General features: G+C 44.1%; 1 protein-coding gene across 1 annotated transcript in view; it reads right to left on the bottom strand.

Moving 5' to 3' along the window:
* Positions 1 to 1,258: 1,258 nt before the first annotated feature.
* MDGA2 (MAM domain containing glycosylphosphatidylinositol anchor 2) overlaps positions 1,259 to 24,067 on the bottom strand; it is a 334,490-nt gene continuing 311,681 nt past the window's right edge. Inside the window, exons 12-17 of the mRNA XM_050711142.1 lie at positions 21,703 to 21,723; positions 16,198 to 16,353; positions 15,012 to 15,170; positions 8,207 to 8,337; positions 2,510 to 2,615; positions 1,259 to 2,081 (exon numbers count right to left, since the gene is read on the bottom strand). Of these exons, the coding sequence (XP_050567099.1) occupies positions 1,993 to 2,081; positions 2,510 to 2,615; positions 8,207 to 8,337; positions 15,012 to 15,170; positions 16,198 to 16,353; positions 21,703 to 21,723 (662 nt within the window). The 3' untranslated portion in view covers positions 1,259 to 1,992. The remainder of the gene's footprint in view (positions 2,082 to 2,509; positions 2,616 to 8,206; positions 8,338 to 15,011; positions 15,171 to 16,197; positions 16,354 to 21,702; positions 21,724 to 24,067) is intronic.

The raw sequence follows: 24,067 nt of genomic DNA, 5'->3' as shown, positions 1-24,067 counted from the left end.
CCACATCATCCCAGTCGCACCCGTCCGGGGCGCATGTGCACATAGCTCAACAAACACACGTACCACGCGGCATACCTTACCTGGAAAGAGGCTTTATTGAACATAGCTGTAAAATTATCTCTTCAGTTGAATTACTGAATTTGCACAAACAGTTCTCTACAGAATAAAAAAAAATCAAGCCTTGTCAACGTTTTACTGCATCTCGTTGTGCTTTTTATACTCATATTTGCAAATATTATATTCGTTTGTTTATTTTCATGTTTGTACTCCAATTACTTGCATATCAGTTTTTTTAATCCTAGGGTGTTGAGAGAACACAATAATAATAATAATAATTATAATAATTATAATAATAATACTCTTCTTTAGACAAAAGTCTTTTTTTTTCTTTTAAATGAAGTTAAAAGCTGAGATAATTTAAGGAAAAAGGTCTTCAAATTGTCATAACCAACTGTCAGGGAAATTTACAATGCAGTGGAAAACTGGCTGGCTAACGGTACGTGTTCGGGCAGCTGCAACACCATGTGCACAGCTTTCCTTTTGTCACAAGAGTGGATTTTAGACTTCGCCACAATACCAGGACCCCCCTCCCTGCCCACGCAGGCAGAGGCCCCGCGCCACCCGCACGTCGCCAGCACCAGGCTGTGCCCCCACAGCTGTGGAGCGTGGCGGTGGCCTCGTGTCCCCCTGCGCCGCCGTCCCCACGCGCACCCCGGGCCCGTACAGCCTTGCTTGCCGAGGTCAGGGGAGGAAAACCCCTTCTGCCTCTGACCACCGGCGCTAAGTGCATCTTAACCACCTTTTCCTCTGGTTGACCCACCTGATAACCTGAAACAAACCAAACAAATCAAAAGTGCTGCTCCCATTTCCAGGACCAACGGAAGCTATTTTCTAATGGATAATAAGCTGAAAGGCCATGGCTGTCTGGAAGGTTAAACAACAAATATCTCATCCGAAAGGGCTTACGCAGCAGCTTAGGTCCATCCATCTCCAGGAGCGGCTTCGTTTCCTCGCCTGCAGTCTGCACACCCAGGCTCCGTAGTTTGTTTAGAAAATAGTTTGCACAAACCACATTTTAGCAGTGCAAGCTTCTGTGTTGAAATTATTATTATTATATATATATTTTTAAATCAGGCTTGTTTCATTGAAGGCACTTGGTTTCCATGGCAATTTATAAAAGACGGTGGTTTGGTTTCTTCACTTCATTAGAACAGATGACTTAGCTGGGGAGGGAGAGGGGTGTTCGAGTGGCCGCAAGCAAGCTCCGATAAGCCTGTGTAATATGTAAGCCCAGGTCGCACATCCTGGATAGTAATGCATGCAAAAGGAGACAGCATACAGTTATCAAGCATAGCCATGAGAAATGAAACATAAATGTCTTAAAACAGCTCTGATTTAGGGTTATTCTCTAGGGGAAGTGACAGCCAAAGGCAAAAGGGCCTACATTTATTTAACTCTATGCTAAAAACCTTCTTGAAGGGAAAATGAATGCCAGCTCTTCACATACCCTGTTTACAGTGAGGTGTTTCTCTCTCTGTGTTTTATTTTTATTATTTCCTCTCTCTCTCCATTTTTTTCCTTTTTTTTTTTTTTTTTGGCAGGCCATTAGGTTTCCATGGTAACAAGCAAACTATTCATTTGAAACAAAACCAGCCATGACTTTGTGCTTTGACAAGGGTTTCTATAGCTCTTTTCCGAGAGTTCAACCAGATGATGCTGTATTCATTATTGACCACAAAAGCACCTGAAGGTCTCTTCCTTACTTAGGCCAGATCTCGTTCTCACGCATGGTTCATAGTGAGTTACACTCCTGTGATGCCTTTTATGTCCCCAGTGCTTTTTAATTTTTTTTTATTTATTATGTATTTATTTAACTTTTGAGTCAGTCAGTGGAGGAATCTTTGGTAGTTTGTTTTTAAATGTCCATTTTACAAAGACTCTTTCTTCATGCCAGTGCCTGGTGAATCTTTTGTAGCCTCTGCCAGGATAAGGTCACCTCTGATGACTTAAGACAGACATGAGGATGATAACTGGGATAAGTCGTATATGCGCTAATGTCCCAACAGCACCTGATCGTAAATCTACAAAAAGGGGGAAAAAGGTAGAATTAAAGGTTTGTGTTATAATGCAGACATGGGGGGTGGAGGGATGAAAGAAGGTCCACACGCAATCGTGATACTTCTATTTATTAATTTCACATTGTTCCGACCCCCTAACCATTTTTCTAATATTGCTTTGTCTGTCTGTCCATCTGGAACCATCCGAAGCTGCCAGAAGCGCAGCCCTTGGATGGCCATGCCACCTCAAATGCTCCATGCACTTGGGGCCCTCCTGCACCAGGGGCTCCTTCCTCTGCTGTGCAGATGGAAGGGAAAACTTTTCAATGTAAGCCTCTCCAACTTAACCCAACAATATTTTGCTCTCCTGCAGGACATCCATTTTAGAGATACCTCAATTTTGCAGCTCAAGAAGCAATTTGCTCTCCCCAGGGTGTAGAAGAGCCACTTACTGTTGGCCGGCTGGTCGGACTTCATACACTCTCCTTCCACAATTGATACATCGTCGATAGCAATGTCACCTTCAATGCCTGGGCCCCGGATCCCTTCAAATATGAGCTGCAAAAAATTATAAAGAACAAGCAGCTGATAGCACGACAAGCAGAAAACATATAGCTGCATTTTGCACAGCTTTAAACTGCATCGAGGGGCTTGGAATAACGCAAACCCTTTTATGGGGCAGAAAATGACCACTGAGCTCATACATACTTGTGAGGTGAACACATGGGATGTGAGCTTAGCTCAAGGAAAATGCTTAGTTCTCTAAATTCAGTTTTGTGATAGGGCATTTGCAGACTGCAAGAAAAAACAGGAGTCGCCTGCTCTTGAATTGCCTTCTGCCTCCAGCCTCTGACAGTGAGCAAACACCAGAGCTCACAATTCCCACCACGACATACTTTGGTGTCTTCCATGGTGTCTCTGTGCCAAAATGAGAGGAAGAGATGCTCTGGAGGTTCTCCTTCTCATTAGGGTCTCACTTCATGCACCAAGGACATCTCAGACAACAGACAACTCAGGCCACCAACAATGGGAAACACTAAGGGTAGGCTTTGACATGTATGTGCACTCAGCACCTCAGCACTGCTGGTGGATACAAATCCCAGCAAGGAAAAAAAGGGGATTAAATGCAAAGATTTAAAGAGATTCAGGGTGCTTTCCTCAGAATCTCCTGCCACTTGAAGCAAATGGCAGAGGCACAGTTTGAAGAACAGCAACTGCTCCATGTCAAAGAACTGAGCATCCCCTTGACCCCAGACTGTGCGAAAACACACCCAGGGGCCAGGAGAACTCCACAGTAAAATGAGGCCTCTGCTTCTCAAAAATGGCCCAGCCAGTCCCCCCATTTCCCACACCAGGCTCCCCCACCTACACTGTGATGGCACTTCTCTGCCTGCATAAGGACGGGAGCTGCCTCCCCTGCACCCTTCCCCTTGGGAGTTGCTTCCTGGCCCACAAAAAACTGGTGAGAAACCTCTCAGGAGTCGGGTTGGTCTTCCTTCATCCATTAACAGGGATTCAATTTACCTCAGGGGTTGGGGGACTGCCTTTGATCCGTATTCCCCAAGGTCCCAGAGATCTCCTGTGACAGCTGTGGTGGACTTTAACCTCCCACATCTCCTGCCATGGCAGGAACCGATGACAGTGGCCACACCACCTCTCTCCTACTCCTTTCAGTGGCTCATACGTGTGCACAGAAGCACTGATCCCTTCTAGGAATGATCTTGCATTTACATTTTTGTAGGACATTATTTTGTCTTAGGGAGGGTCAGGGTAGAGATTTCATTCCTCTTCAGGGCTTTGACCTTTGCCAAAAGGATGCTTGTGCTTTAAGGGGACTATGAGTCATATTCTGTCAAATATTCCTACTCTGAAACCCCAGCTGCACACCTGGGAAGGGAAATGCTGCCTGTACGGGCACACACGCCTTGTAGCAAGGTGAGCAGTGTATTTGCTGTAAGGTTGGTTGGTTGCACATTGCTGTTGTACTAAAGAAACAAAGTTGTCTGCTTTCCTCTCCCAAACACGATGTGATGCTGTCCTGTCATGCTGCTGCTTAATTAGCTCTGCAGAGAAGTGGACCCATTCTGTGAAGCAAGGAATTTATTCACTAGCGAACTTCAAAGCCATTCTAAAGAGATGAAGGAATTACGTGCAGAGTACATTTCCCAAGCAGCACCATTTGCACAACTCTCTGTCCTTCCCTTCCTCCCCCCACCCCCTCAGCCCTTTGAAATATGTTTGGTTAACTCAGGTGAAAAGTTTTTAAACTTTAATCTGCAACAATATATGCATGAAATTCAATGAATTTTATAAGGGCTTGCTGTGGCACTAATGGAGAAATTAACTCTTGGGGGTAGAGCCAATTTGACAAAAAATATTAATACCATCTGGAGAAAAATGCTTAAATTACACTTGGTAATGAACTAACTGCATTAGGGATGTGGCTGGGGCACTCGGATGGGCTCTCTCTGCGTCCATTGATTTCAGCAGGACACAGGTCCAAGCCCCTTCTTCTGGCAGCTTCTGACATTTCTTTGCTCATTAATACAGTTCAGGCAGAGCCGCTTGTTTGAAATGAATAACTTTCATTATAAATGATGAGTACACACTCGGGGTGGAGGAAGATGCCCCTGTAAATCACAGAGGGGCTCCGCTCTGCCTGGAGCCAGCCCGGCTGCAGGAGCATTGCCCAGCAGCACGAGGCGATGGAGCCTGATGCCACGAGACATCGCATGGCACCGGCAGCTCTCCTCCCTGCCCTTCAGCACGTCCCTCAGCCTGGGCCACGACCCATCCCATCCTGGGTACCCGGCAGGTGCCTGACCCCACAGCAGAGAGCTGCCAAGATGAAGGCATGTATTTACAGCCTGCCTGTGGTGTCCTAAGGCAGGCGGCAAGGTCTGCATGGAGAGCACTAAATAAATGTGAAAGCGGTGCGTTTGGAGCAGGTGACTCCATCAGTGTTTCACTGAAGTGCGATGCTGTAGGTTAATTACTGTAACGAGGTGTATATTAGTGCAACAGGGAACTGTGATTGGGAAAACAGTGAGCTTTTCCATAATTTATCCTGATGTCTGAAAACAATGTCTCACGTAATTACCCATCTCACAATTTTTCCACTCTGCCTCTGACAAGGAGGAGTATCCAGCTCGAGAGGAGAGCGCCTTCTCCTCTCCCCCAAAGCACAGCCTGCCCTCCTGCTCCTTGGCAGACGGCTTATCACCTGCAGCTGAGTCTCAAGTTGAATCTTTCCTGACAATGAAAAACACTGTTTCCAGACAAAACGATTCTATGCAAATACAACGGTGAGCATTTAATTAAAATCTGCAGTTGGCAGTGTGTTTTATAGGCCTCAAAGATGGCTTGCTATTAGCCAGCTTGGCCACATGCTCCGAACAAATCACCGCAGATGAATATTGGCAGCGCATGAGGCACCATCCAGCCCGCAGTTCACAGCTATTTGCAGGAGGTGCCAGATGATCAGGATCTCCTATCAGTCTCCCACAAAACCTATTATCTGCACGTCTGTGACTTCACAAAGCTGTTGTTAAAAACACTGCAGTTAGCAGAAGAACAGTGGGGCTTACAAATACACCAAAGGCCACTCTGCTCTCTTATTGGGGAAATGGAAATTATCCCTGCAGTGCCCCCAGAACTATCCCAAGAGTCTTGGGGGGATTCAGCTTGTGCTTCTTCAACATGATTTCAGATCGATTTTTCTTTCCTGGCAAATCTCCTAAGAAGTGGAGATGAGCCCCATGAATGTCCCCATCCAGACAGCATGATGGCAAGGGTGTAGCTTTAGGTTCACATCTCAGATGTCACTTCTCCCAACAGCCACAGGCTGCCTCTGGGCACCATTTCACTGCCTGTACGGGGCTGAAGATTTCAGTGGTCCAGGTTGGAATTTGGCAGCAATGGTGACCACCACCATCACCACCACCACACCATCACTAGCGAGATGGCCCCTTCCAATGGCCTCATGTGAGTGGCCAGGGTGGGACGAGAAGGGATGCTCAGTCCTGCACACACCTGCAGAGCCTTGTTGAAGCAGCAGCACTTGGGGGCAGTGCGGTGGAGGCTCCAGCACCAACTCCTGAGCTGATGCTGGCACTGAGATAGCTTTTATGCAGAGCTTCTCCTGACTCAAAGCGCTGTAGTGCTCTCAGCCCTTCACGACAGGAGCTTTGTTATCTGCCATGAGGACTGGGGAGGTACAAACAAGTTTGGGCAGCACTTCCCCATACAAATTAATCAATAAAAAGTTTTAATTTCTGTGTCAGTGTACTGTTTTACTGCAAAGATTCACTTCAATTCACTCTTTAAATTTAACTGGGAGGTTTATATTCTTTCCTATTTAGACTCCTAAACAGAAAATAAAGTTTGTGTGATGCAAGAGCAGTTAAAAAAGTAATTTAAGATTCCCACCACCCTGACATTTATTTGTTGTATTTGTGCAGAGCTTCATGGCTTTACATCTATTTTATGCCAAAGCCTTTACAAACAATGTGAAAGGTGAAAAACAGCCAAGAAGAGGAGCTGCCATTTTTTTGTACCAGTAGTGGCACCAGTGAATATGGCTTTAAGAAATACGAGGGGAGGTGTGCCAGCAGCAGAAGTGACCCCAGTGACTTTATTTCTCTGAAAGCCAGGGCCCCTGCGAGGGCTGATGCTCCCATCCCCAGGGCCAGCTGTGGGCTCAGGCCTCAGGCTGCCCTGTGCCTGGCAGAGACCTCAGCTTGCCTCTCCTCCAAACTGTGCCTCCTCTCTGAGCTGATGAGCTGCCCCCCAGCTGGCACCCTATCGCCCTCCTCCACTCCTCATTGCTGGTGCCAAACCCTTGGCATCCCTCTGCCCAGAGCTGACACCCCCACCCTTCCCTTACTGCTGCCAAAGCCCCTCTCAAGTCTCACGAATCCCTCGCGGACACACCTGCAAACACTTCATTTCAGCTTCCCCGACCCTCTCTTCTCTCCCCTCACCACTGCAGTTATTATGTTCAGACACTAAATCATTTTTCTCTCCCTCACTGTTCATTCTGCTTGGACTTGCCCTGCCTTTACCCCCTCGGAGCAGCTCCCTGCCATGCTCTTCAGCACTCATCCTCTCCTCTGTGCTTTTCTTGCCCAATTCCATCGCTGTTTAACTCCAGCATCACATCATGCTACATTTTGCATATCCCTCTCCAATAATTTTCCTCTAATTTCCTCCCATGCAATTCTTCTGTCATCACCTGTGCCAAATCATTTCTCTCATTGCCTCTCGTGCACGGAAATAAAAACAAAGGGTCAGGAGCAGCAGCTACCCCTACACTGAACCCCAACCCACAGGTTTCAGATAGCAGTTTTGAATCTCATGCAATGTCTGCTTTTCCCCAAAGCCATCATCTCCTTGGGGGGACCTGGGTGCCCCAGAGAGGGGACAGAGCACCTGGGCAGCCAGGCATCGTGGTGCACAACCCATGTCCCAAACACAGGCGGGCCTGCTGGTGGCAGCCGGCTTCTGGGTCTGTGCCAGTTACAAACAGCTCGTGAATGAGAGCTGCCTGTAATAGTCTGTCAGCATCTCACTGTCAAACCCAAACGGAGACGTGTGAAACCTGTCATAACGTGCAGTGAATGAAGCAAGCAGCTCTGCCACAGTGCTGCCCTGTACAGGCAGCACTGCTGCTTCGGCCCCTCTCAGCAGAGGCCCGGAGCATTCCTTTTTTCATGGAGAACACGAGTATACCAAGAGACTTCTAACACAGACATTACCATAGACCCTAAATATTTTTTTCACAGGAAGAAATTTCATATTCTGGTTGCTAATCTAAAATAAATAAATATATATATACATGTATTATCAGCTAACAGCATTGTCTGAAAACCGAATGGCATTTCCTCTCCTAGGAAATAGCTGCTGCTCTGCCATTGAAGTGTGCATTATTAAGCTCTGAGGTGCTCACCTATTTGCAGCAAGGAAGGCAATTATCTGTCCATAAAGCAGCTTTCAGAGCTGAAATGATGCTGTGAAATCCTGTCTCAGAAGGCAAGGGTCACCGTACGCCTGCCCCATTCGTGATGTCCCCCTCCACAGCAAACCAAATACTCCAGTTTTGGTGTGAGGTCTTGGTGCACCATGAAGCAACGGACAGGCCAGTTCCTTACCTGAAATGAAGTCGGGGGGTTTATATTAACGCGGGCTTGGTTCCAATGCTGGCCCTTATTTCCACTTGAAGACCACAATGGGTTCTCTATCGTGGTCTGTCCTTTCAACCGCAGGTAAACGTTCAGGCTTCCTGGAAGAGAGGGCAAGAACTTGAGTGGTTAGGCAGGAACCCGAGCTGGCCAGGCTGTGGTGGAGCAAGATGCTGGGCTGGAGGAAGAGGGGTGCTGGGGGGCTCTGCCCTTCTGCAGCATGCAGCCTGGGACAGACCTCTGCAGTGGATAGCAGTGGGTGTGGAAGGGGTCTTGGCTCATATTTGAAGACTTTTAAACTCAGGAAAACCGTGCATTGATCAAGTGAGCTCTCAGCAGAGGATGGCACAGAAACCAGCCGAGGCCCCTAGCAGGCAGAGCTGTGCCTCTTGCTCCCAGCAGCTTGGGAAGGACGCGGGGCTTCCCAGGGTGAGTGGGCAAAATGGAGTTTTCTGTGCTTTAGTGCATTTATAGCCTCCTTACCCAAAGATAAATAAGCAATGCAGTTTCCTTATTAAAAAAAAAAAAAAAGAAAAAAGGAAAAGAAAATAGAAGTTCTTGCTTATAAAGACTGCCCAACTTCTTGTTTGTACATGGTTTAAATAATAGAGTGCCATTGATCCTGGCAAATCTATCTCAGAAATAGATGTTATGCCCTTTTTGCCATTATGAAGGACGCTATGCCATTTTTGAAGGGCAAGACAATCCTCTGAGTTCAAATAACCTCAGGAAAACTGTCCCTCACCCCACCTTGGAAAATAAACACAAACCATAGCCCTGGGTCTTTCCCCACTGCTAACCATTAAGTTACTGGCTCCAGCACAGGCATTGTCTGCAACAGGGAGCAGGCTGCCTGCATTCAGCACTTTCCTGCACAGTGCCCATCTCCCTGGCTCCTTTCTCGGCCTTGGACCATGAACACACACCAGACTGCCTTGGTGCAGCAGCATCGATGTGACCGAGCAGGGCTCAGTCACTCATGGTTTGGAGATTTCGTTCCCTCTTGCTCCCCACTCTGTTTGCAGGTGTGTGGGGCAGCGTTCTCTGTATGATGCAAATCACCACGTTTGCTTCCATTTAAGAATGTTCAGCCAAGTTCACGCAGGACCACATTTTTCAGGGTGTTAGGACTGGCAGCTGGGAAGCTGATACAAATTACATTTGCAATGAGACTTCTCAGATCTGAGGCAGCTGCACAGTGACTCAGCTCTTGCTAATAAAAAGTTCTTATTTCTAGCAATAGCAGAGCTCAGAGCCTTGAAGAACATAAGGCTAAACGGGTAATGGAGCAGCAAATATTCTCATCACGGCTATTTCACCAGGGTGCCCAGACTGAGGCCATACATCTTTTTTGAGGGAGGTGGGGAAGTGGTGCTGGCCAGAGCGGCCGGGCGGCACCGCATCGCCCTCCTGCAGCACTTGGTTTTCAAGTGCAGGGAAGGGTGAAGAAGCAGCACAAAGGAGACGCGGCTTGGAACAGGGATGGTCTGTCTCTGCCTGTATGCACGCTACCGGGTACATCAAAAACACCTCTACCTAACGGGGTCTGCAGGAAGGAAATGCTCAGGATCCTCTCCTGGTGCCCTGCAGCCCACCCAGCAATAATGTGGCAGGGCTGGGCTGTGCTGCTCACAGCAGGCAGCTCCTCAGCCCTCAGCCCCTCTGAAACAGCAGCTCTTGGGTGAGGTCTGAGCCTTTCAGCCAACACAGCTCTCCCTTCTTTCCCATTTGCTTCTCCCCAAGTATCTTCAACAACTGTGCTGGGTCCAAGGTATGAGAAAAAGCAGTCTTAGACAAGATTACCTGAAGTTACAAAATAGCAGTATATTTAAAGTTATTTTTCATAAAGACAAAAAACAATGCCAGTATCAAACAAGGGATGAATAGCTGGTAATTATTTCACCCATTTGTGCAGGCTGATACAGCGCATGCTGCAGGCCTGTGTGGAATAACTAAATAATTTAGGCATGAAAAGCATGTAATTCCATCACTGCTGAGCTTACAGAGATTTAAGATTGTTCAAAGCACACTCAGTCTCTCCGTGGCACATAATTTCTTGAAATTAATAGCAGGGTGATAGCAGTCTTACTTAAAACATGAAATAACCATTCCTGCTCCAGCCTCACTCAGCCACTGCCCGGCACGTGGGTTAGCTTGTAGGCACATGCCCAAAATGCAGCTGAAAGCTCAACTAGTGACACCTGCACCAAATGCCCTGCCTTGAAATGCATCGTTTTCTGCCAGTAAGGCTTCAGAAAAGTTATATACCTTTGCAAAAGTGATGCTGTGGAGGAGGATGGGTTGGCTGCATGGCTCACACGGAGGTGTGCCTAGTAGGAGTTCACCTGCAGCGACACAACCATCCCAGACAAAGGTGTGAAGAAGGGATTCGTGAGTAGGGGCCTGCTACAGCAGGCAGGAATAGCAGCTGTGAATCAAGGCCTGAAGTTTATTTTCTGACAGCGCCCTGCCAAGGGAGGGCAGGGTGCCCCGGAGACATCACCGGCCACAGCACAGCGGCAGCAGCTTGAGCGCTCATCGGTGCGGCACAGACGGCATTCCCAGGGGGCTCTGACAGCGCGTTTGGCTTCGCCTCTCGTTTTGTGATGGCTCTCTAATGGTAAGAAAAATGACTGTTCTAGGAGTGTCAATTAGAAATGCTCCATTTTGGGGCATAGATGGAAAAATCAGAAATACAGATTGCTTAAAAAAGATAGTGACAACTCTAATGGAGCTACAACCCCTTTCTGTCTCAACATAGAGACACAGCAAGAACAGTGACTTCATTTTCTTGTTCCCCAACAATGGCTTTTTTTTTTTTTCTGTAAATCAAGTATTGGGATTTTCTATTATTTTTTATGCTTAAAGTAATCTATCTGCTCCTTTTGAAGCATGTGCAGGAAAGCACAAGCACTTTCCTTGGCAGTCAGCGCCCTCAGAGCTAGCTGTGTGAGATCTGTCAGGAATTAAACTCTGACTTGTGAGCAAGAGACATCTATTTCAGGTAAAGAAACACTTTATCGTTCTGAATCTAACCGCCATGGCATGGGATGTAGGTCCCTGTTTATCTCGTCAGAGCTGTGCTATAGCATCAGTGCTAATCTCAGATCTGTGCTCTGCTGCTGCAAAGCCTCCCAAGTACCTCTCCTGATTGCTACAGAAGTTTTCAGCCTCTTCTCCAGAGACACCGAAGACCTGAACAGCAGGCAGAGAAGCTGAGCCGGCTAAACTGGTAGGCTGTTTTTTTCAATGTCATGCAACAGCCATATTCTCAAATTGATGGCATTGGGGTCACTCCTTTAAGAACAGAGGATGAAGCATCTTTTCCCCTAAATCTCCAAAATCAGTCTGCAGCAGCAACAGAGAGTCGTTCCATGCTGCTTCTCCATTTTATTTGGGATCCTTCAAATCCCTTTTGGAAATGCAGAAACATTTTGATGAGCACAGACACTGCTTTGGAAACAAAGCACTTTACCCCTGATACGTGGGAATAATAACCCTAGTACTGCTTTGAAACCTTACAGATATTGTTAACAAGGGATAATAAAGCAACCCAGTGGAAATGCTGACTTGCAGCACCAAAGTCTGTTGAACAATGCTTCAGCACTACGGATGAAAAAACAAAGGTTGATGGCCTCGTATCTTCTCTGAACAGCTGGTCCATAGGTACAAGGGAGGAATAGGCTAGAATTTATTTAAGCCAAATTCCCCTGCAAGACATTCCAATTTTGAGTGAAGTCAGGTCAAGAATCAGCAGCTCAAGGTTATTCAAAAGAGAGACACTTCAGCACAGAGATCATATATGAGGTCTCAGTTGGCAGCTCCTATCCTGCTCTTGTGAAGAAATGAATGAGCTGGCAGCGCGTATTGCAGCCCATAGCTGCCCCCTCTGGCAGGGCTCATTCCCAAATGGGGATGCGAAGAACCTGCTGTATGTTGGTTACAAACTCCAGAACAGCACTGAAGGTCAAGGCCTCTAACAGTTCGTGGTAAGGCAGTCTGCTTTAGTAGTCACATTTAGAATGATCCATGAGGGATTAATCCTTAATAAAATGGCACTCCTCTGAAAAAAACATTATCAATTAAATTTTTCACATGGAATCACAGGAACTTCGAGGTTGAAGGCGCCTTAGGAGAGCGTCCCTCCCCTCCAAGCCCCTGCTTGATCAGTTATAGCAAGATGCCCAGGAATGTTTCCAATCCAATTTTGGATATCACCAAGGACTCAGTAACTTCACTGGGCAATCTGTGCCCGGTTTGACCACTTTCATAGTAAACATATATACTTATAAATATATGTTATTAAATATTTATATATATATGTATATATCTATTATGAATGGTCAGCTTGGTGCCCACCAAGACCCCAGGTCCTCTGGACATTTGGAAATTAATCAGGGCTCACAGATATGGAAAACATATTTAACAGACGCATAGTGCGATGTCAGTTGGAAGCAACCGCTGGAGGTTATTCATTTATTTGACCTCATTGCAGCACTAACTTTGTCAAGTTCTTTTGGACGTGTTCATTTGGAATAAATTTTAGCCTCTTTTGACAGCATGATGCAGAATAGTAAGAGAATGTAGGGTAGAAATACATGGAGTTATACAGTATATTCAAAATATTTGGGGTCACAACACATTTGTGGGCAGAGATTATTTCCACAGTCAGAAGGTGAGCACAAGAAGATTGAAGGTGAGTTCAGAAGAGTAAGCCATTTAAATGAATTTTCAGCTTTAAAGTAGCTGTTCAAAATATGATCAGAATCAACCATAGGCCAAACTTTCACGAGAATAAAAAGAAACCTTTAGCTACATAACTTTCAACAGCAGAAATATTAAAAGAGAAACTAAACAATGCGCTGCTATGGAAAATGTATCTTCTAAATGAAGGTTATCAAATATACACCATCTGAAACACTGATTAAGTTTGATTCGCCTGGGCAAATCATTGTGCTATAATGACCCTTTCCCTAACCCAAAGTAATTTCTAAGACCACAAACCTTCAAAAACTCATTCAAGCAGTTACCTCATCAATGTGACAAGTCCTAAAATATCCATGTGCTTAAATCACTGATGTCTAAGAATATTATCACTCATGAGGTTTTTCTTTTCAGTTTTTTACTATCCTCATAAAAATTTAGGTGATAGAGTTCATATCTGGGGAATCGAATGATATATATTTGCTGATTTCATACATTATTTCTTGGATGCATTTTGCATTTTCATGTGCTTCATAACTTTTGGTCATTATGAGGAATTATAATGTTGAATTTAGTGAGCCTGTATGTGCCTGCATTTAAATGTGGCTGATGCTATTAATTTACTATTTTTCTATCTTTGTTTTGTACAAAGCTGTTCAAAATAGATCACTTTGAACATTAGCTAAAATGATGGAATGATGGTATCTATATTTTTTAACGTTAAAGAATAGAAGAGAGATCGAGCAATTTTGGTTTTTGACAAGTAGGTGTCCACATCTCCATTAACAAGTCCTTTGTAACTGATCACTAATCATCATTGCCACCATCTTCACCTGTAGGTCAGCTCCTTTGTCAGATGATATTATGAATATCAATTCAAGTAATTACATAGAAAAGGGCAATTTCAGCAAAAAAGCTAAGGTCATACACTTACAGGAAAGGTAGCCAAAGAAAAAGAACAAAATTGCAGCAGAGGTCACTGTTTTGAGGGCAGGTGTCAGCGTCAGTGACTGTTTTTCTTATACTTTTTCTGAACTTAGAGGTATTCCAGAAAAAATCTTTGACCTCTGATGTTCATAATTTTGCCCTTCACTGTCCTGTACCAGAAGCAGATCATTTTATATATTTTTTTCACTTAGCATGACATGGCTCCATCAGTTCCTTCAAACACACAGGCAAGTTCCTATTGCAATGCAGAGTGAGAAGAACTTACACTTTGGGCTGTGTGCAAGCGCTCAGCAGTGCAGAGACACCCAACAAAACTATGTGAATGTGTCTGCTCTATTTATAACCTGAACCCTTCCTGCAGGCAGGCGAAGGTTTCCCCAAGCAACCACCAGAATGCACTATGGGGATGTGCTTGCCCTTGAAAATATATATAAAAATACATCAAGTCAGGTCAGATTGGCACAGGAAAGCCTCTCAACATACTGGTAAGCACCGAGAACTCCACAGGGATTTAGAGGATTTAGAAAAATTGGCTCTGGCTTATAGTTTAATATTTTCCCACAGCTTTTATTTTTACACTATGTGAAGTAATTAAATGTCCGTGTTAAAAGAGCTAGGACTAAAAATAGACCTAAAGATACCTATTGCAAAGATAGACTCCCCCAGCTTTTGAGTGAATTGCTCAGGACTTCCCTGACGGAGCCACGTGCTGTCGCATGGCACAGGCTGTGCTGCTACAGCTGCCCACACAGAAGGGCAGCTGCTAACTGCTTCACTCCAAATCTAGCAAGGAGTGGGTCAAAACACTGTGACCAGGCAAAACACTCAAAACCAGGCAAAACATTTGCAAGAATCACCTCCATTTTTTCACACTTTAAATTTCCCCTGCTCAACACCCCACGCGTACATGACATGCTCTTGTCAACCTAAGAGGGGCTCCTGCTAGCATGCTGATTAGTGGGAAAATATTTTGTGGCCATAAGGATGCTATCAGGAGCCTCTCTTGCCAGCCTTGGTTGCAGCTGGTTTCGGTAGTCCTCCCGTGTTTTCCTTTAACACAGCTGGACTTTTCTGCTGCTATTTCTCCCAAAGTGAAAAGACAAGGCCGTTGGCTTTCTCCTACCTATGTGCTGTCCATACATGTGGTAGTAGAAGCTAAAACAGTAGGCTGTGTTCGTAGCTCCATAAGGATTCTTTGGAGCAACACTGAAAACGGGACTGACAAGTCTGGCCTTTTCTCCTTCCAGCCTGGGGCGCGATGTTTCGATGTACATGTAGAAACCTGGGGGAAGTCCAAATGAAAATTGTTAAGTTGCAGTCTTAAAAATCTAACACATACACATGCAGGAAGACACCAGGACTATCAGGTATCTTGATTCATTTTTCACATTCATCTGACATCACCATGGTTTCCAGGCCATGTTTGTTCTGCATTAAGCCCACGTGTTTTCCACAGCTGCTTCAAAGTTGTTTTCTACCAAGAGTAAAATCAGGGCTAGCAGGTCAGTTCTCATAAACAACTTAAAATCGATACAAGATTGTATATGCACAAGAAAAGAAAAAATCTTTATGATGGGGTTCAGACTTCAGTCTCAAGGTTGCAGTTTGTTCCCATAAACAGTGAGAAGGGAGGACACTTAAAATAAGGTAAAAAAATTTTGATGGAAACCTTTCAATGAACATTTGAATGTGCCCATGTCAATTCCAGTTCAAAAGCTCACAAGGAGACAATATTAATTTATTCTGATCTGGTCTGTGCCAACAACAGAGAGAGTTTTTACTTAATCCAACCAAGCAAATACAAAGCAGTATGATTTTCCCCATTGGTAATAGAGGGGCCGGGGGCATACAATGAAATAGCATGAGTTATTGCAGTACTTGATAAATTCAGCACAGTACGTCTGACTTTTGAAATTAAAATATGTACTACAGTCAAGATGGCACACTTCTGTTGACAGGGTTAGCAGATTGAAAATTACATGATTAGCAACACCCAAAGTAAAAATGGGGCAAAAAATCTCATTGTGAGAGTCCAAGTTAGAATTTAAATTACATAAAACAGAAGAATATTTCAAGATGTGCTAGAATATTTCTCCACCAGACTGTAACATGAAAGCAATCGCTTTGAAAATGGCACAATAGAAACAATACAAGATGCTTAATGGCATCGTTAGTGAATTCTGCTTAGGGACCAGTCACATGCCTCAGCACTGGCAGTTTCTTTTAGAAGTCCTTGAAGTATGAGCATTCTTGGTATGATTAGGAAAATGGCCATAGCTTTTGGGACCAGGCGCACCTCTGGAGCTTACCTTCCTTGGAGCCAGTCCGATCTGCATTTGGCCCAGTGTTGGGGGTATATTTTGTGTCTCTGGTGGCAGTGCTTTGCTTTGTCCAGTCAAAATTGTCTGTATCGTCTTGAGTGAAAAGGCAAATGTTACCGTCCTCAAAGCCACAGTGGAACTCTCCTGCCAACACAGCAAACGAGCAGAAATTTAGTGATGGAAACTATTAAAGGTGTGTTTGTCAAAGCACTTGTCAATTAGAATGGACATGTTGTAGGATGATGCTCATTAACAGTACCAGAAATAGATGTACATTTGTTTTTACATCATTCTCTAGTGTTGAGTGTTTTCTTTCAAGTGAACCCAATAAAAATAAAAAATCAGTCATCAGTTTGTCTTAGTGTTACTTGAAATTATATTCAAGTCTTATTGTTTAGATTCTCCTCATATATTCAGATGTATGTAATAGCTCTTAGAGACATTGTCTCTTCTTACCCTGCTAGGATTTCTAAAAAGCTAGGAAGAACAAACAGCATGTCCATAAAATATGAAGTATGGGGAAAAAAGTAAGAAGTTGGTTATTTTGGCTAGGGACATTAAGGAAAAGTGGGAGACAACCTTTCAAAAGGAAAAACGTGGCCTCCAAGTGACCTCTCTTACATTTTTCTCGGTTTTCGGTAGGGATGAGAAAGCAAATAATGGCTAAAATGAGAGGAAAGGTGATTTAGAGTAGAAAGATTTTAGAAAATCTTTCTAAAAAAAGCAAAGTGAATGAATTGCTCAGAATGAGCATCAAGTCGTTAGCTCTGAATTATAATTATCAATTAGAGAAATGTCTGGGAGGAAGGATTAGGTCTATCTGAACCTATATGAGCAGGACAGGTGACTGTATCATCTCCTGAGGACATCTCCTAGCCTGTTCACTAGGATCTCTGTTGTCTTGAGGACAAGTTCTAAAAGCTTCTAAAGAAAAAGCAACATCAACAAAAACCCACCAAGAACCCCAGACAGGACTACTGGGACCCTCTCTGTTGTGAAACAGGTCTGTAAGACTCACCATTCCAGTGATCCTACCTGCCAGGTTACGATGGGATGGGAAAGTCCCATCATCAGACATTTAGGAACCAAACACATCAAAACTTCAAGGTTCAATTTTCATCTCAGAACAGAATAAGGCCCCATGCAGAAAAATGTTTAAAAGCTTAATTTTATGCACATGAACAGTTCCTGCTGAGTTTACTCTTCCAGCAAAGGCAATTGATTTATCTGAGAAAACAAGCAAATCTCTCTTCTCTAGGGAGAATGCAGCTGTCTGCATACTGTGTCAGCTACAGCCTTCTTTATAGGGGTGCAATTTATATTCATTGTTATGAGGAACTCTAACACCAGGCGTCATGGGATTATTCATCTGTGTTAAATTGAGAAGGTGTATAAATGTTTGCAGGTTTGAGGTTTCAGTAAACTATAAATCCACTTAAGCCACTGGAGCTTCACTGCAAATCAGCAAAGACAGAGGGACCTGCGCTTAGCTTGGATATGTACTGCTAAGCAAGGATGCTGCTCTGAAGCTTGTTTAAAATCATATAACACTGCAGACTGAAAAAGCAGGCTTTGAAATTCAACCCAAACCACCAGGTGCATTAGGAGAGCTTTCCAAGTCTTCCTCATTCTGACTCTGCTGATGCACAGCAACACAAACTTCCTACTCCACAGCAGTCAGCATAACCACTGCTCCATAAAAACAGGCTATCACGGAAATGCAGTCCACAGAAACTTTCCGTGGCCATTAGCACCTCAAAGCAGATTGACTTGATTTCTCAATAAATCCATCATCTTTATTAGATCCTCCAGGCGAATTAATTTCCTAAGGCACAATTCCTTAACTGGCAAAAGCGACTGAGAACCATCAACATGATGAGGAGCTAATTTCAGGACCTTGCCCCGTGGTTTGATCCTGGAAGAAGTGCCTTCTGAATCCCGAATTTTGAATGATGTAGAAGTGGCAATAGGTGAAATCATTCAACACAGAAGCATCACCGTAAGCATTGCAGGGAAGAAATACAAAGAGAGGTTCTTCCTGAGAGATGAGCATATCACAGAGTAAGGCCACAATGAACACCTGTGCATCCAAATTGCATCCCAAATCCTTGAAGAGGGAAGCATTTGAATGGATGTAGATCGACACCTCCGTCTCTGTCCCGAAGACCAGGAAGAGAGTGCAAAGACCCTGATGAAGCTCTTGAAAGACACAAGGACACGAGTGAAGCACTCCAAGCAAAATGCCAGCTGTGCCTCTCATCTCCAACAACGCCTTTTACATGCTGCAAGCTCTGAACTGCTGGGTTTACGCTATCTTCTGTATACTGGGCTTCCACCTCCACTTACGTACACCCTTCCTACAACACGAAAGGTGCTGTTTCTGCACAGTGAGATAGATAGAATTAAAGGGCAAAAAAGTAACTGAAGGGCAAAAACACTGACTACCATATGCAGTCCTGCAGCAAAGCAGATAAAGACAAAGCATTTCCAGCCATTCAGCAGTTTCTACCACTGCCCCTCCAGTACCTTAAAAGCTGCATTTCCATGTCACGCCATGCCCTCAGAGCTTCATTAAGAAATTCCACATCAGCAGAACAAAAGCCTTTTCTTTGAGTGAAAAAAAAAATAAATAAATTTTAAAAAAAATCAGGCCAGATGAAGGAAGGCAAGTAAAAGTTTGCCATTTATCTGTTATGAAAACATTGGTTTCCCAAGGGTTCTCTGCCATTTGCAATACACTGGAAAAGGTTAGTGCTAAATATTCTTGTCACTGAACACTTCATAAAAAATAAGAGATTAATAAAAATGGGAAATAGTTCCCCAGGATTAGCTCAGTACTTTCCCTATGCAAGAAACAAGGGCATTTAAATAGACCTGGATGGTCCTGACCTGTTCACTAAAGAGGCACACCTAGAGCAAGAGGAACATCCGGCTCTTCCCCAGAGACCCATGGGTGCTCCAGCTCATGACACTGCTCAGACCACTGCGGGTTGCTGAAAGCACCAATGATAGTACCAATTACCATTAAAAACAGTGGTGAATTTTTGTCAAAGCACACGGCAGCGCAGGTTATTCATAATGTTATTGCCAATTAGGGCAAAATCTGAAACTCTTCTCCTCCAGGTGAAAGGCTCTTCATTGTGGCAGGAATTCGTGTTCCATAAAATTCAAGTTGAATATGACTCTTTATCATCTAATCTCTTCCAGTATTCAAGTGTAACATCCAGTTGCACTAGTTCATATGAAATTCTTAAAAGTTTACGGTAAATATTTTATATTATACCTTACAAAGTAAAATGCAGTTCTAAGGCTACATCTCAATGTTTAAGTCACTCAATACTACTCGTTTTTGTATTGCAGAAATCTCATTAAAATGACTGCCCTATGCAAAGTGATTATTCCAGAATTTAAGCAGCAAGGTGTGACTTCAGTTTCCAATACAGATATCTTGTCCCAGGTGAATACAGCACTTACTCTTCATTCATGGTGGTGTAAATAGAATTAGAATTCAGCCCAATAGGTTTAGAAAAGAAACAATCTGATTGATGTTATATAATATATATATAAATCCTCATTCATTCTGTATTTTCAGTGAAATAAAATGAGATTGTAAAAAGCATGGATAAAGATGAGATTGGATTTGTAAGGGGAGGCAGAACCTCTCTTCTCCAGCTTACTGGTTTGAACCCATTTGCAGATTTCTTCCCCATCAAAGGATTTCATTCGAGAAGTCTTTGGGGAAAAAAAGCAAGCCTTCAGGATTTTTCCGTCTCTTTGGTCATCTGAAGGAAATCACACTGGGTGCACGATAGCTCCTGGTGGGCAAACTTTCCATTACCAGCAGCGCATAGAGAGGCAGACTCAACAAGCAGACGAAGGAAATGATGGGCAGGTTGTCAGAAGTCTCCCTCCCCTGAGCTAACTCAGTTTCTATCTCAAGGGCACTTTGGATGCCACTTGCACTGTGCCATGTGCCTACTAGAGCTGCAGCTTTTAAGTGAGCAACAGAGACATTTTGAAAATGAGACAATTTCAGATCTTAAAATCATGGAAGATTATAGTGCAAAGCACTTGGGACTGCAACGCTTTTCTTTCTTAATATCATAGAGTATATATTTAATATATTTATTAGCATGGGCCTCATCTCCTGCTCATTTAAGAGAATGGGATTGGTTCCTTCAGCTCCTGTGAGCTTTGAATTGAGCCCTGATTAATTATTAATGCATCGCACAAGATCTTCAGCAAATAATTTTAAAATTTACAGTAAGGCTTAGCTATCTGTGTGAGAGAGAGACAGAGAGGATGGTCGCACAGCCCAGTGCTGCTTTCCTGCCTGTCTGTGGCTGCACGATATTAGCAATAACTGCTAGCCCACTCCCTTTACAAGAGTATTTTTTGCATATGTGATTAAAAGCAAGAATAATGGCAGAGTATGTTCCCACAGACAAAATACGCACTTGCTACGTGCATATCATGGAAATAAATCATGAAGTGGACAGATGGGGAGACTGTAAGGAATAAGTTGGTTTCACACGCTGCAGCTCCAGCCCAGTCTCCTGTCTGTGATATCGGTAGGGATTTGGTGCCTGTGGATTAAACGTGTGGGATCCAGCTGTACCAAGAGTCACTCCTCCCCTGCAATATCCCTGTGCTCCCAAGCAGCAGCACATTAGCGAGGATGTAGCTAGAGTCTGCACTTGCAATCATGCCTGTGGAGCTGCCTCCTGTGAATTTGTCTCAGCACTTTCACACCCTCGTCACACCTTTGGTCTCCACATTTCTCTGTGCAAATGAGGTCCATGATTCATGTATGCACTGCATGAAAAAAACAGTCTTCTTTTTGTTTTAAAGCTGTGGATGAGCTCCTGACTACATCTGGAAGTATCAAAATAACTCGTTCAGAACGACGGAGCAGGGAAGGTTGGAAGGGACTTCGGGAGGTCATCGGGTCCAGTCCCGCTGCTCAAGCTGAGATACCTCAACAAGTGCAAATGCAGTTCTCATACAAGGATAAATAAATTCGGAAAATTTCAGAAACTTACTTTTCTTTTAACATTTTAACACACCCGGCGAGGATCAGGCACAGATCCTACTGAGTACTCCAACAGTCAGGCATTTAGCTGCTTCTATGACCAAACTGTACCTTCACCCATACACACTGAGCTGCTGTGCCCCAGAAATGGAGTTTATTTTTAGAATATTATTTTTTTTCCTTTAGATGGACTGTTTGGGGTAGGGTGAAAGAAAGATGATCTGGAGCTATAATTTTTCCTCCCTCCATCTACTGATTCTTTAGCACCTCGGCAGAAGGAGAGGAATGGCACCGTCAGCCACCGGCTCAGTCTGCATGCACAACTGAAGTGGACAATGCAATCCATGGGGCACAATCCAAAGTGCCGTCACTGGCATTTACTTTTTAACTGCAAGGGACAACAAGTGCAAGGACAGTTCTTCATGTGCAAAAAAATCTAAAAAAGATAAAGAAATACTTACGTAGGTGTGGATTTACTGGAGCTGGAAGACAGAGAAAAAATAAAATTAGTACAAAGGGGAAATTGCAGTTCATCAACACACATATTATCCTAAATTCCCCACAGATCATTCTCCTCCCCTGGACTATGGGTCCCACACTGAGACAGCCAGCAAAACCAATGCCTTCCTTTTTGAGCACATTTTGTAGCTCGGTGACAGGCTGAAGGCAGCGGCTGCAGTGAGAAGAGCCTCCCTCATCCACGATGTGTATGCGCCATCACTAGCACCCGCAGCTTGGGGGTGCTGTAATTAAGCATCTAGGCTAGATTGTTAGCACAGGTACTGTAAGGAAGAGGACAGCTGCACAGCAAAACTCCAGGGTGATGCCTTTGTATAGGAACGCAGCAACTACAGAAAGGATGAATTCAGCAGAAGCAAAGGTTCTGCATCAGGCGTAACTCAACAGTTGATTTTATCAGTGATCATGAATACATAACATAATGAACTAGTCTTCTATTAAATAAAAGTACTATTCCTCAGTTTAAGATGTCTTCAGAACCGGACAGGACTTGCATTCTTCTCAGAAATGAGAATTTTCTTTTTAAACAGCAGGAAACAAGCACAGTAATTTTGTGAGAAGATGTTTGATCTCATTAGGCCAAGAGACACAACCAAGCGAAAGACGTGCAAGCCCTCTGCCTCATAAAACCTTTTCTACCAGGGAATATATTTTAAAGAAATTTCAGGAGACAAAGGAACGTGAAGTCCTTCGCTGTCCTCACGGGCCACCAGCAGTGCCGGCACAGGCAGCGCGCGCTGCAGGACCCCAGCCCACCGCACGCTGCTCCCTGGGGAGGTGCTCTTGGGGAAGAAGAAGCAGCAGAGCAGCTCCCCCCTCACCTTACATCCCACCTCTGACCCTTCCCTGCCCCTTGGCAGGGACACTCCATGCCCACCCCTCACCTCAGGAGGCATTAAAAAAAAAAAAAATTCCAACATTGCAGAGAAGCCTTGAGATAATATTGCTGAAAAATATTATTTCTGTCTGTTCTTTTATGGGTCTGTGCAATGCCTTGTGTGAGCTGGCAGGACTACTGGGAATCTCTGGGACAGCTGATAAAACTTGCACTCTTGTCTGATAGACCCTCAGCAAAATCACAGAACCCTCTAAATTCATGTTCACCTAACAGCCAGAGGATGAAACAAGACGAAAGTCAAACCTCTACTGTGCCTACAGATATTTTAAATATGGGATTGGCTACCAAAGGTTAGGTCCAGAATAATCTGTACAATGCTAAACACGAAATCAGGTCTGAAGGAAAAACGAAAGTCTCCAGTTCTGTGCTACCTCTTTGCAGAAAGTTAAGTTTGAGGACGGGTGACTTAGGAAACAGAGCCCTTCTCCTATGAGCCCTCATGCATGTGGAAAACAGCAGGATGCTAAGCCCACAGGTGGAATGTTATTGACAGAAAAATTTAAATTCAATTTTATCTCCAGATCCTGTGTACATCTGGTAAGGCCAGATTTCCGTGTAAGGGTTGCTCCATGTCTTGCTGCCATTCCCAGGCCGTGTTTAGAGTCATGAGCTCTTGATTTCTGACCCCAGCCATGGATTCTACTTACCTCTAGATTCAATCTGAAGCTTTTAAAACAGCTCTAAATTTGCAACTCTGCCATCTTATCTTGCTTCACTAAAACAAATGAACAGTGATTTGTCCCAGTGCAATTTTCTTAAGAAACTTAGTCATTACATTATATTAGATAACCTCACAGCTTTTACGAACAAATTACCTTTCATTCTCCAAGAAACATTCATTTTGTGAGCTTCTTGAGTGATTGAACTTGGAATTAGCTGAAATTGCTGGAAACTACATTTACTGATGCTTGCTTTGTAACTAAACGTACAGGCTTTTATGGAAACTATCATCAGTGTGTAACCTTGAGTCACGCTATTCCGATTGTTCACAGCAGAGCAAAAAGGGCTTCTTGCCAAGCTAGCTGCAGTTCAAACTGATTGACAAAAGCAGAAAAACAAGTTAAAGCAGTTAGGCTGAACTTACTTATCTAACATCATAAACTGGAAAACAAAACAAAACAAAACAAAAAACCAGAAAGCCCACTCCTCTCAGTAATACACTGAGCTGCTCTACGGCAAAGTGTAATGGCTCTAGGTCTCTCTGCTGCAAGGTAAGGCTGTCGTGTGCACGACACACAGACAGCAGGTTAAATTAGCCATAAATTAATGGATGACTGATGGAGTAAATTCCCAAGACTGAGTCTGAATCGTCTAGAAAGTCTTTGCACCTCAGAGGGTTATCACTGCTCTGCTTCGCTGGTCCTCACTTGCGCTGGGGGAAGGTTTTACTGGAGGAGAACCTCAGGAGG

The sequence above is a fragment of the Cygnus atratus genome, chromosome 5 (genome assembly GCF_013377495.2).
Source record: "Cygnus atratus isolate AKBS03 ecotype Queensland, Australia chromosome 5, CAtr_DNAZoo_HiC_assembly, whole genome shotgun sequence".
Classification (NCBI taxonomy): Eukaryota; Metazoa; Chordata; class Aves; order Anseriformes; family Anatidae; genus Cygnus; species Cygnus atratus.
This window is presented reverse-complemented; position numbering and strand designations above follow the sequence as displayed.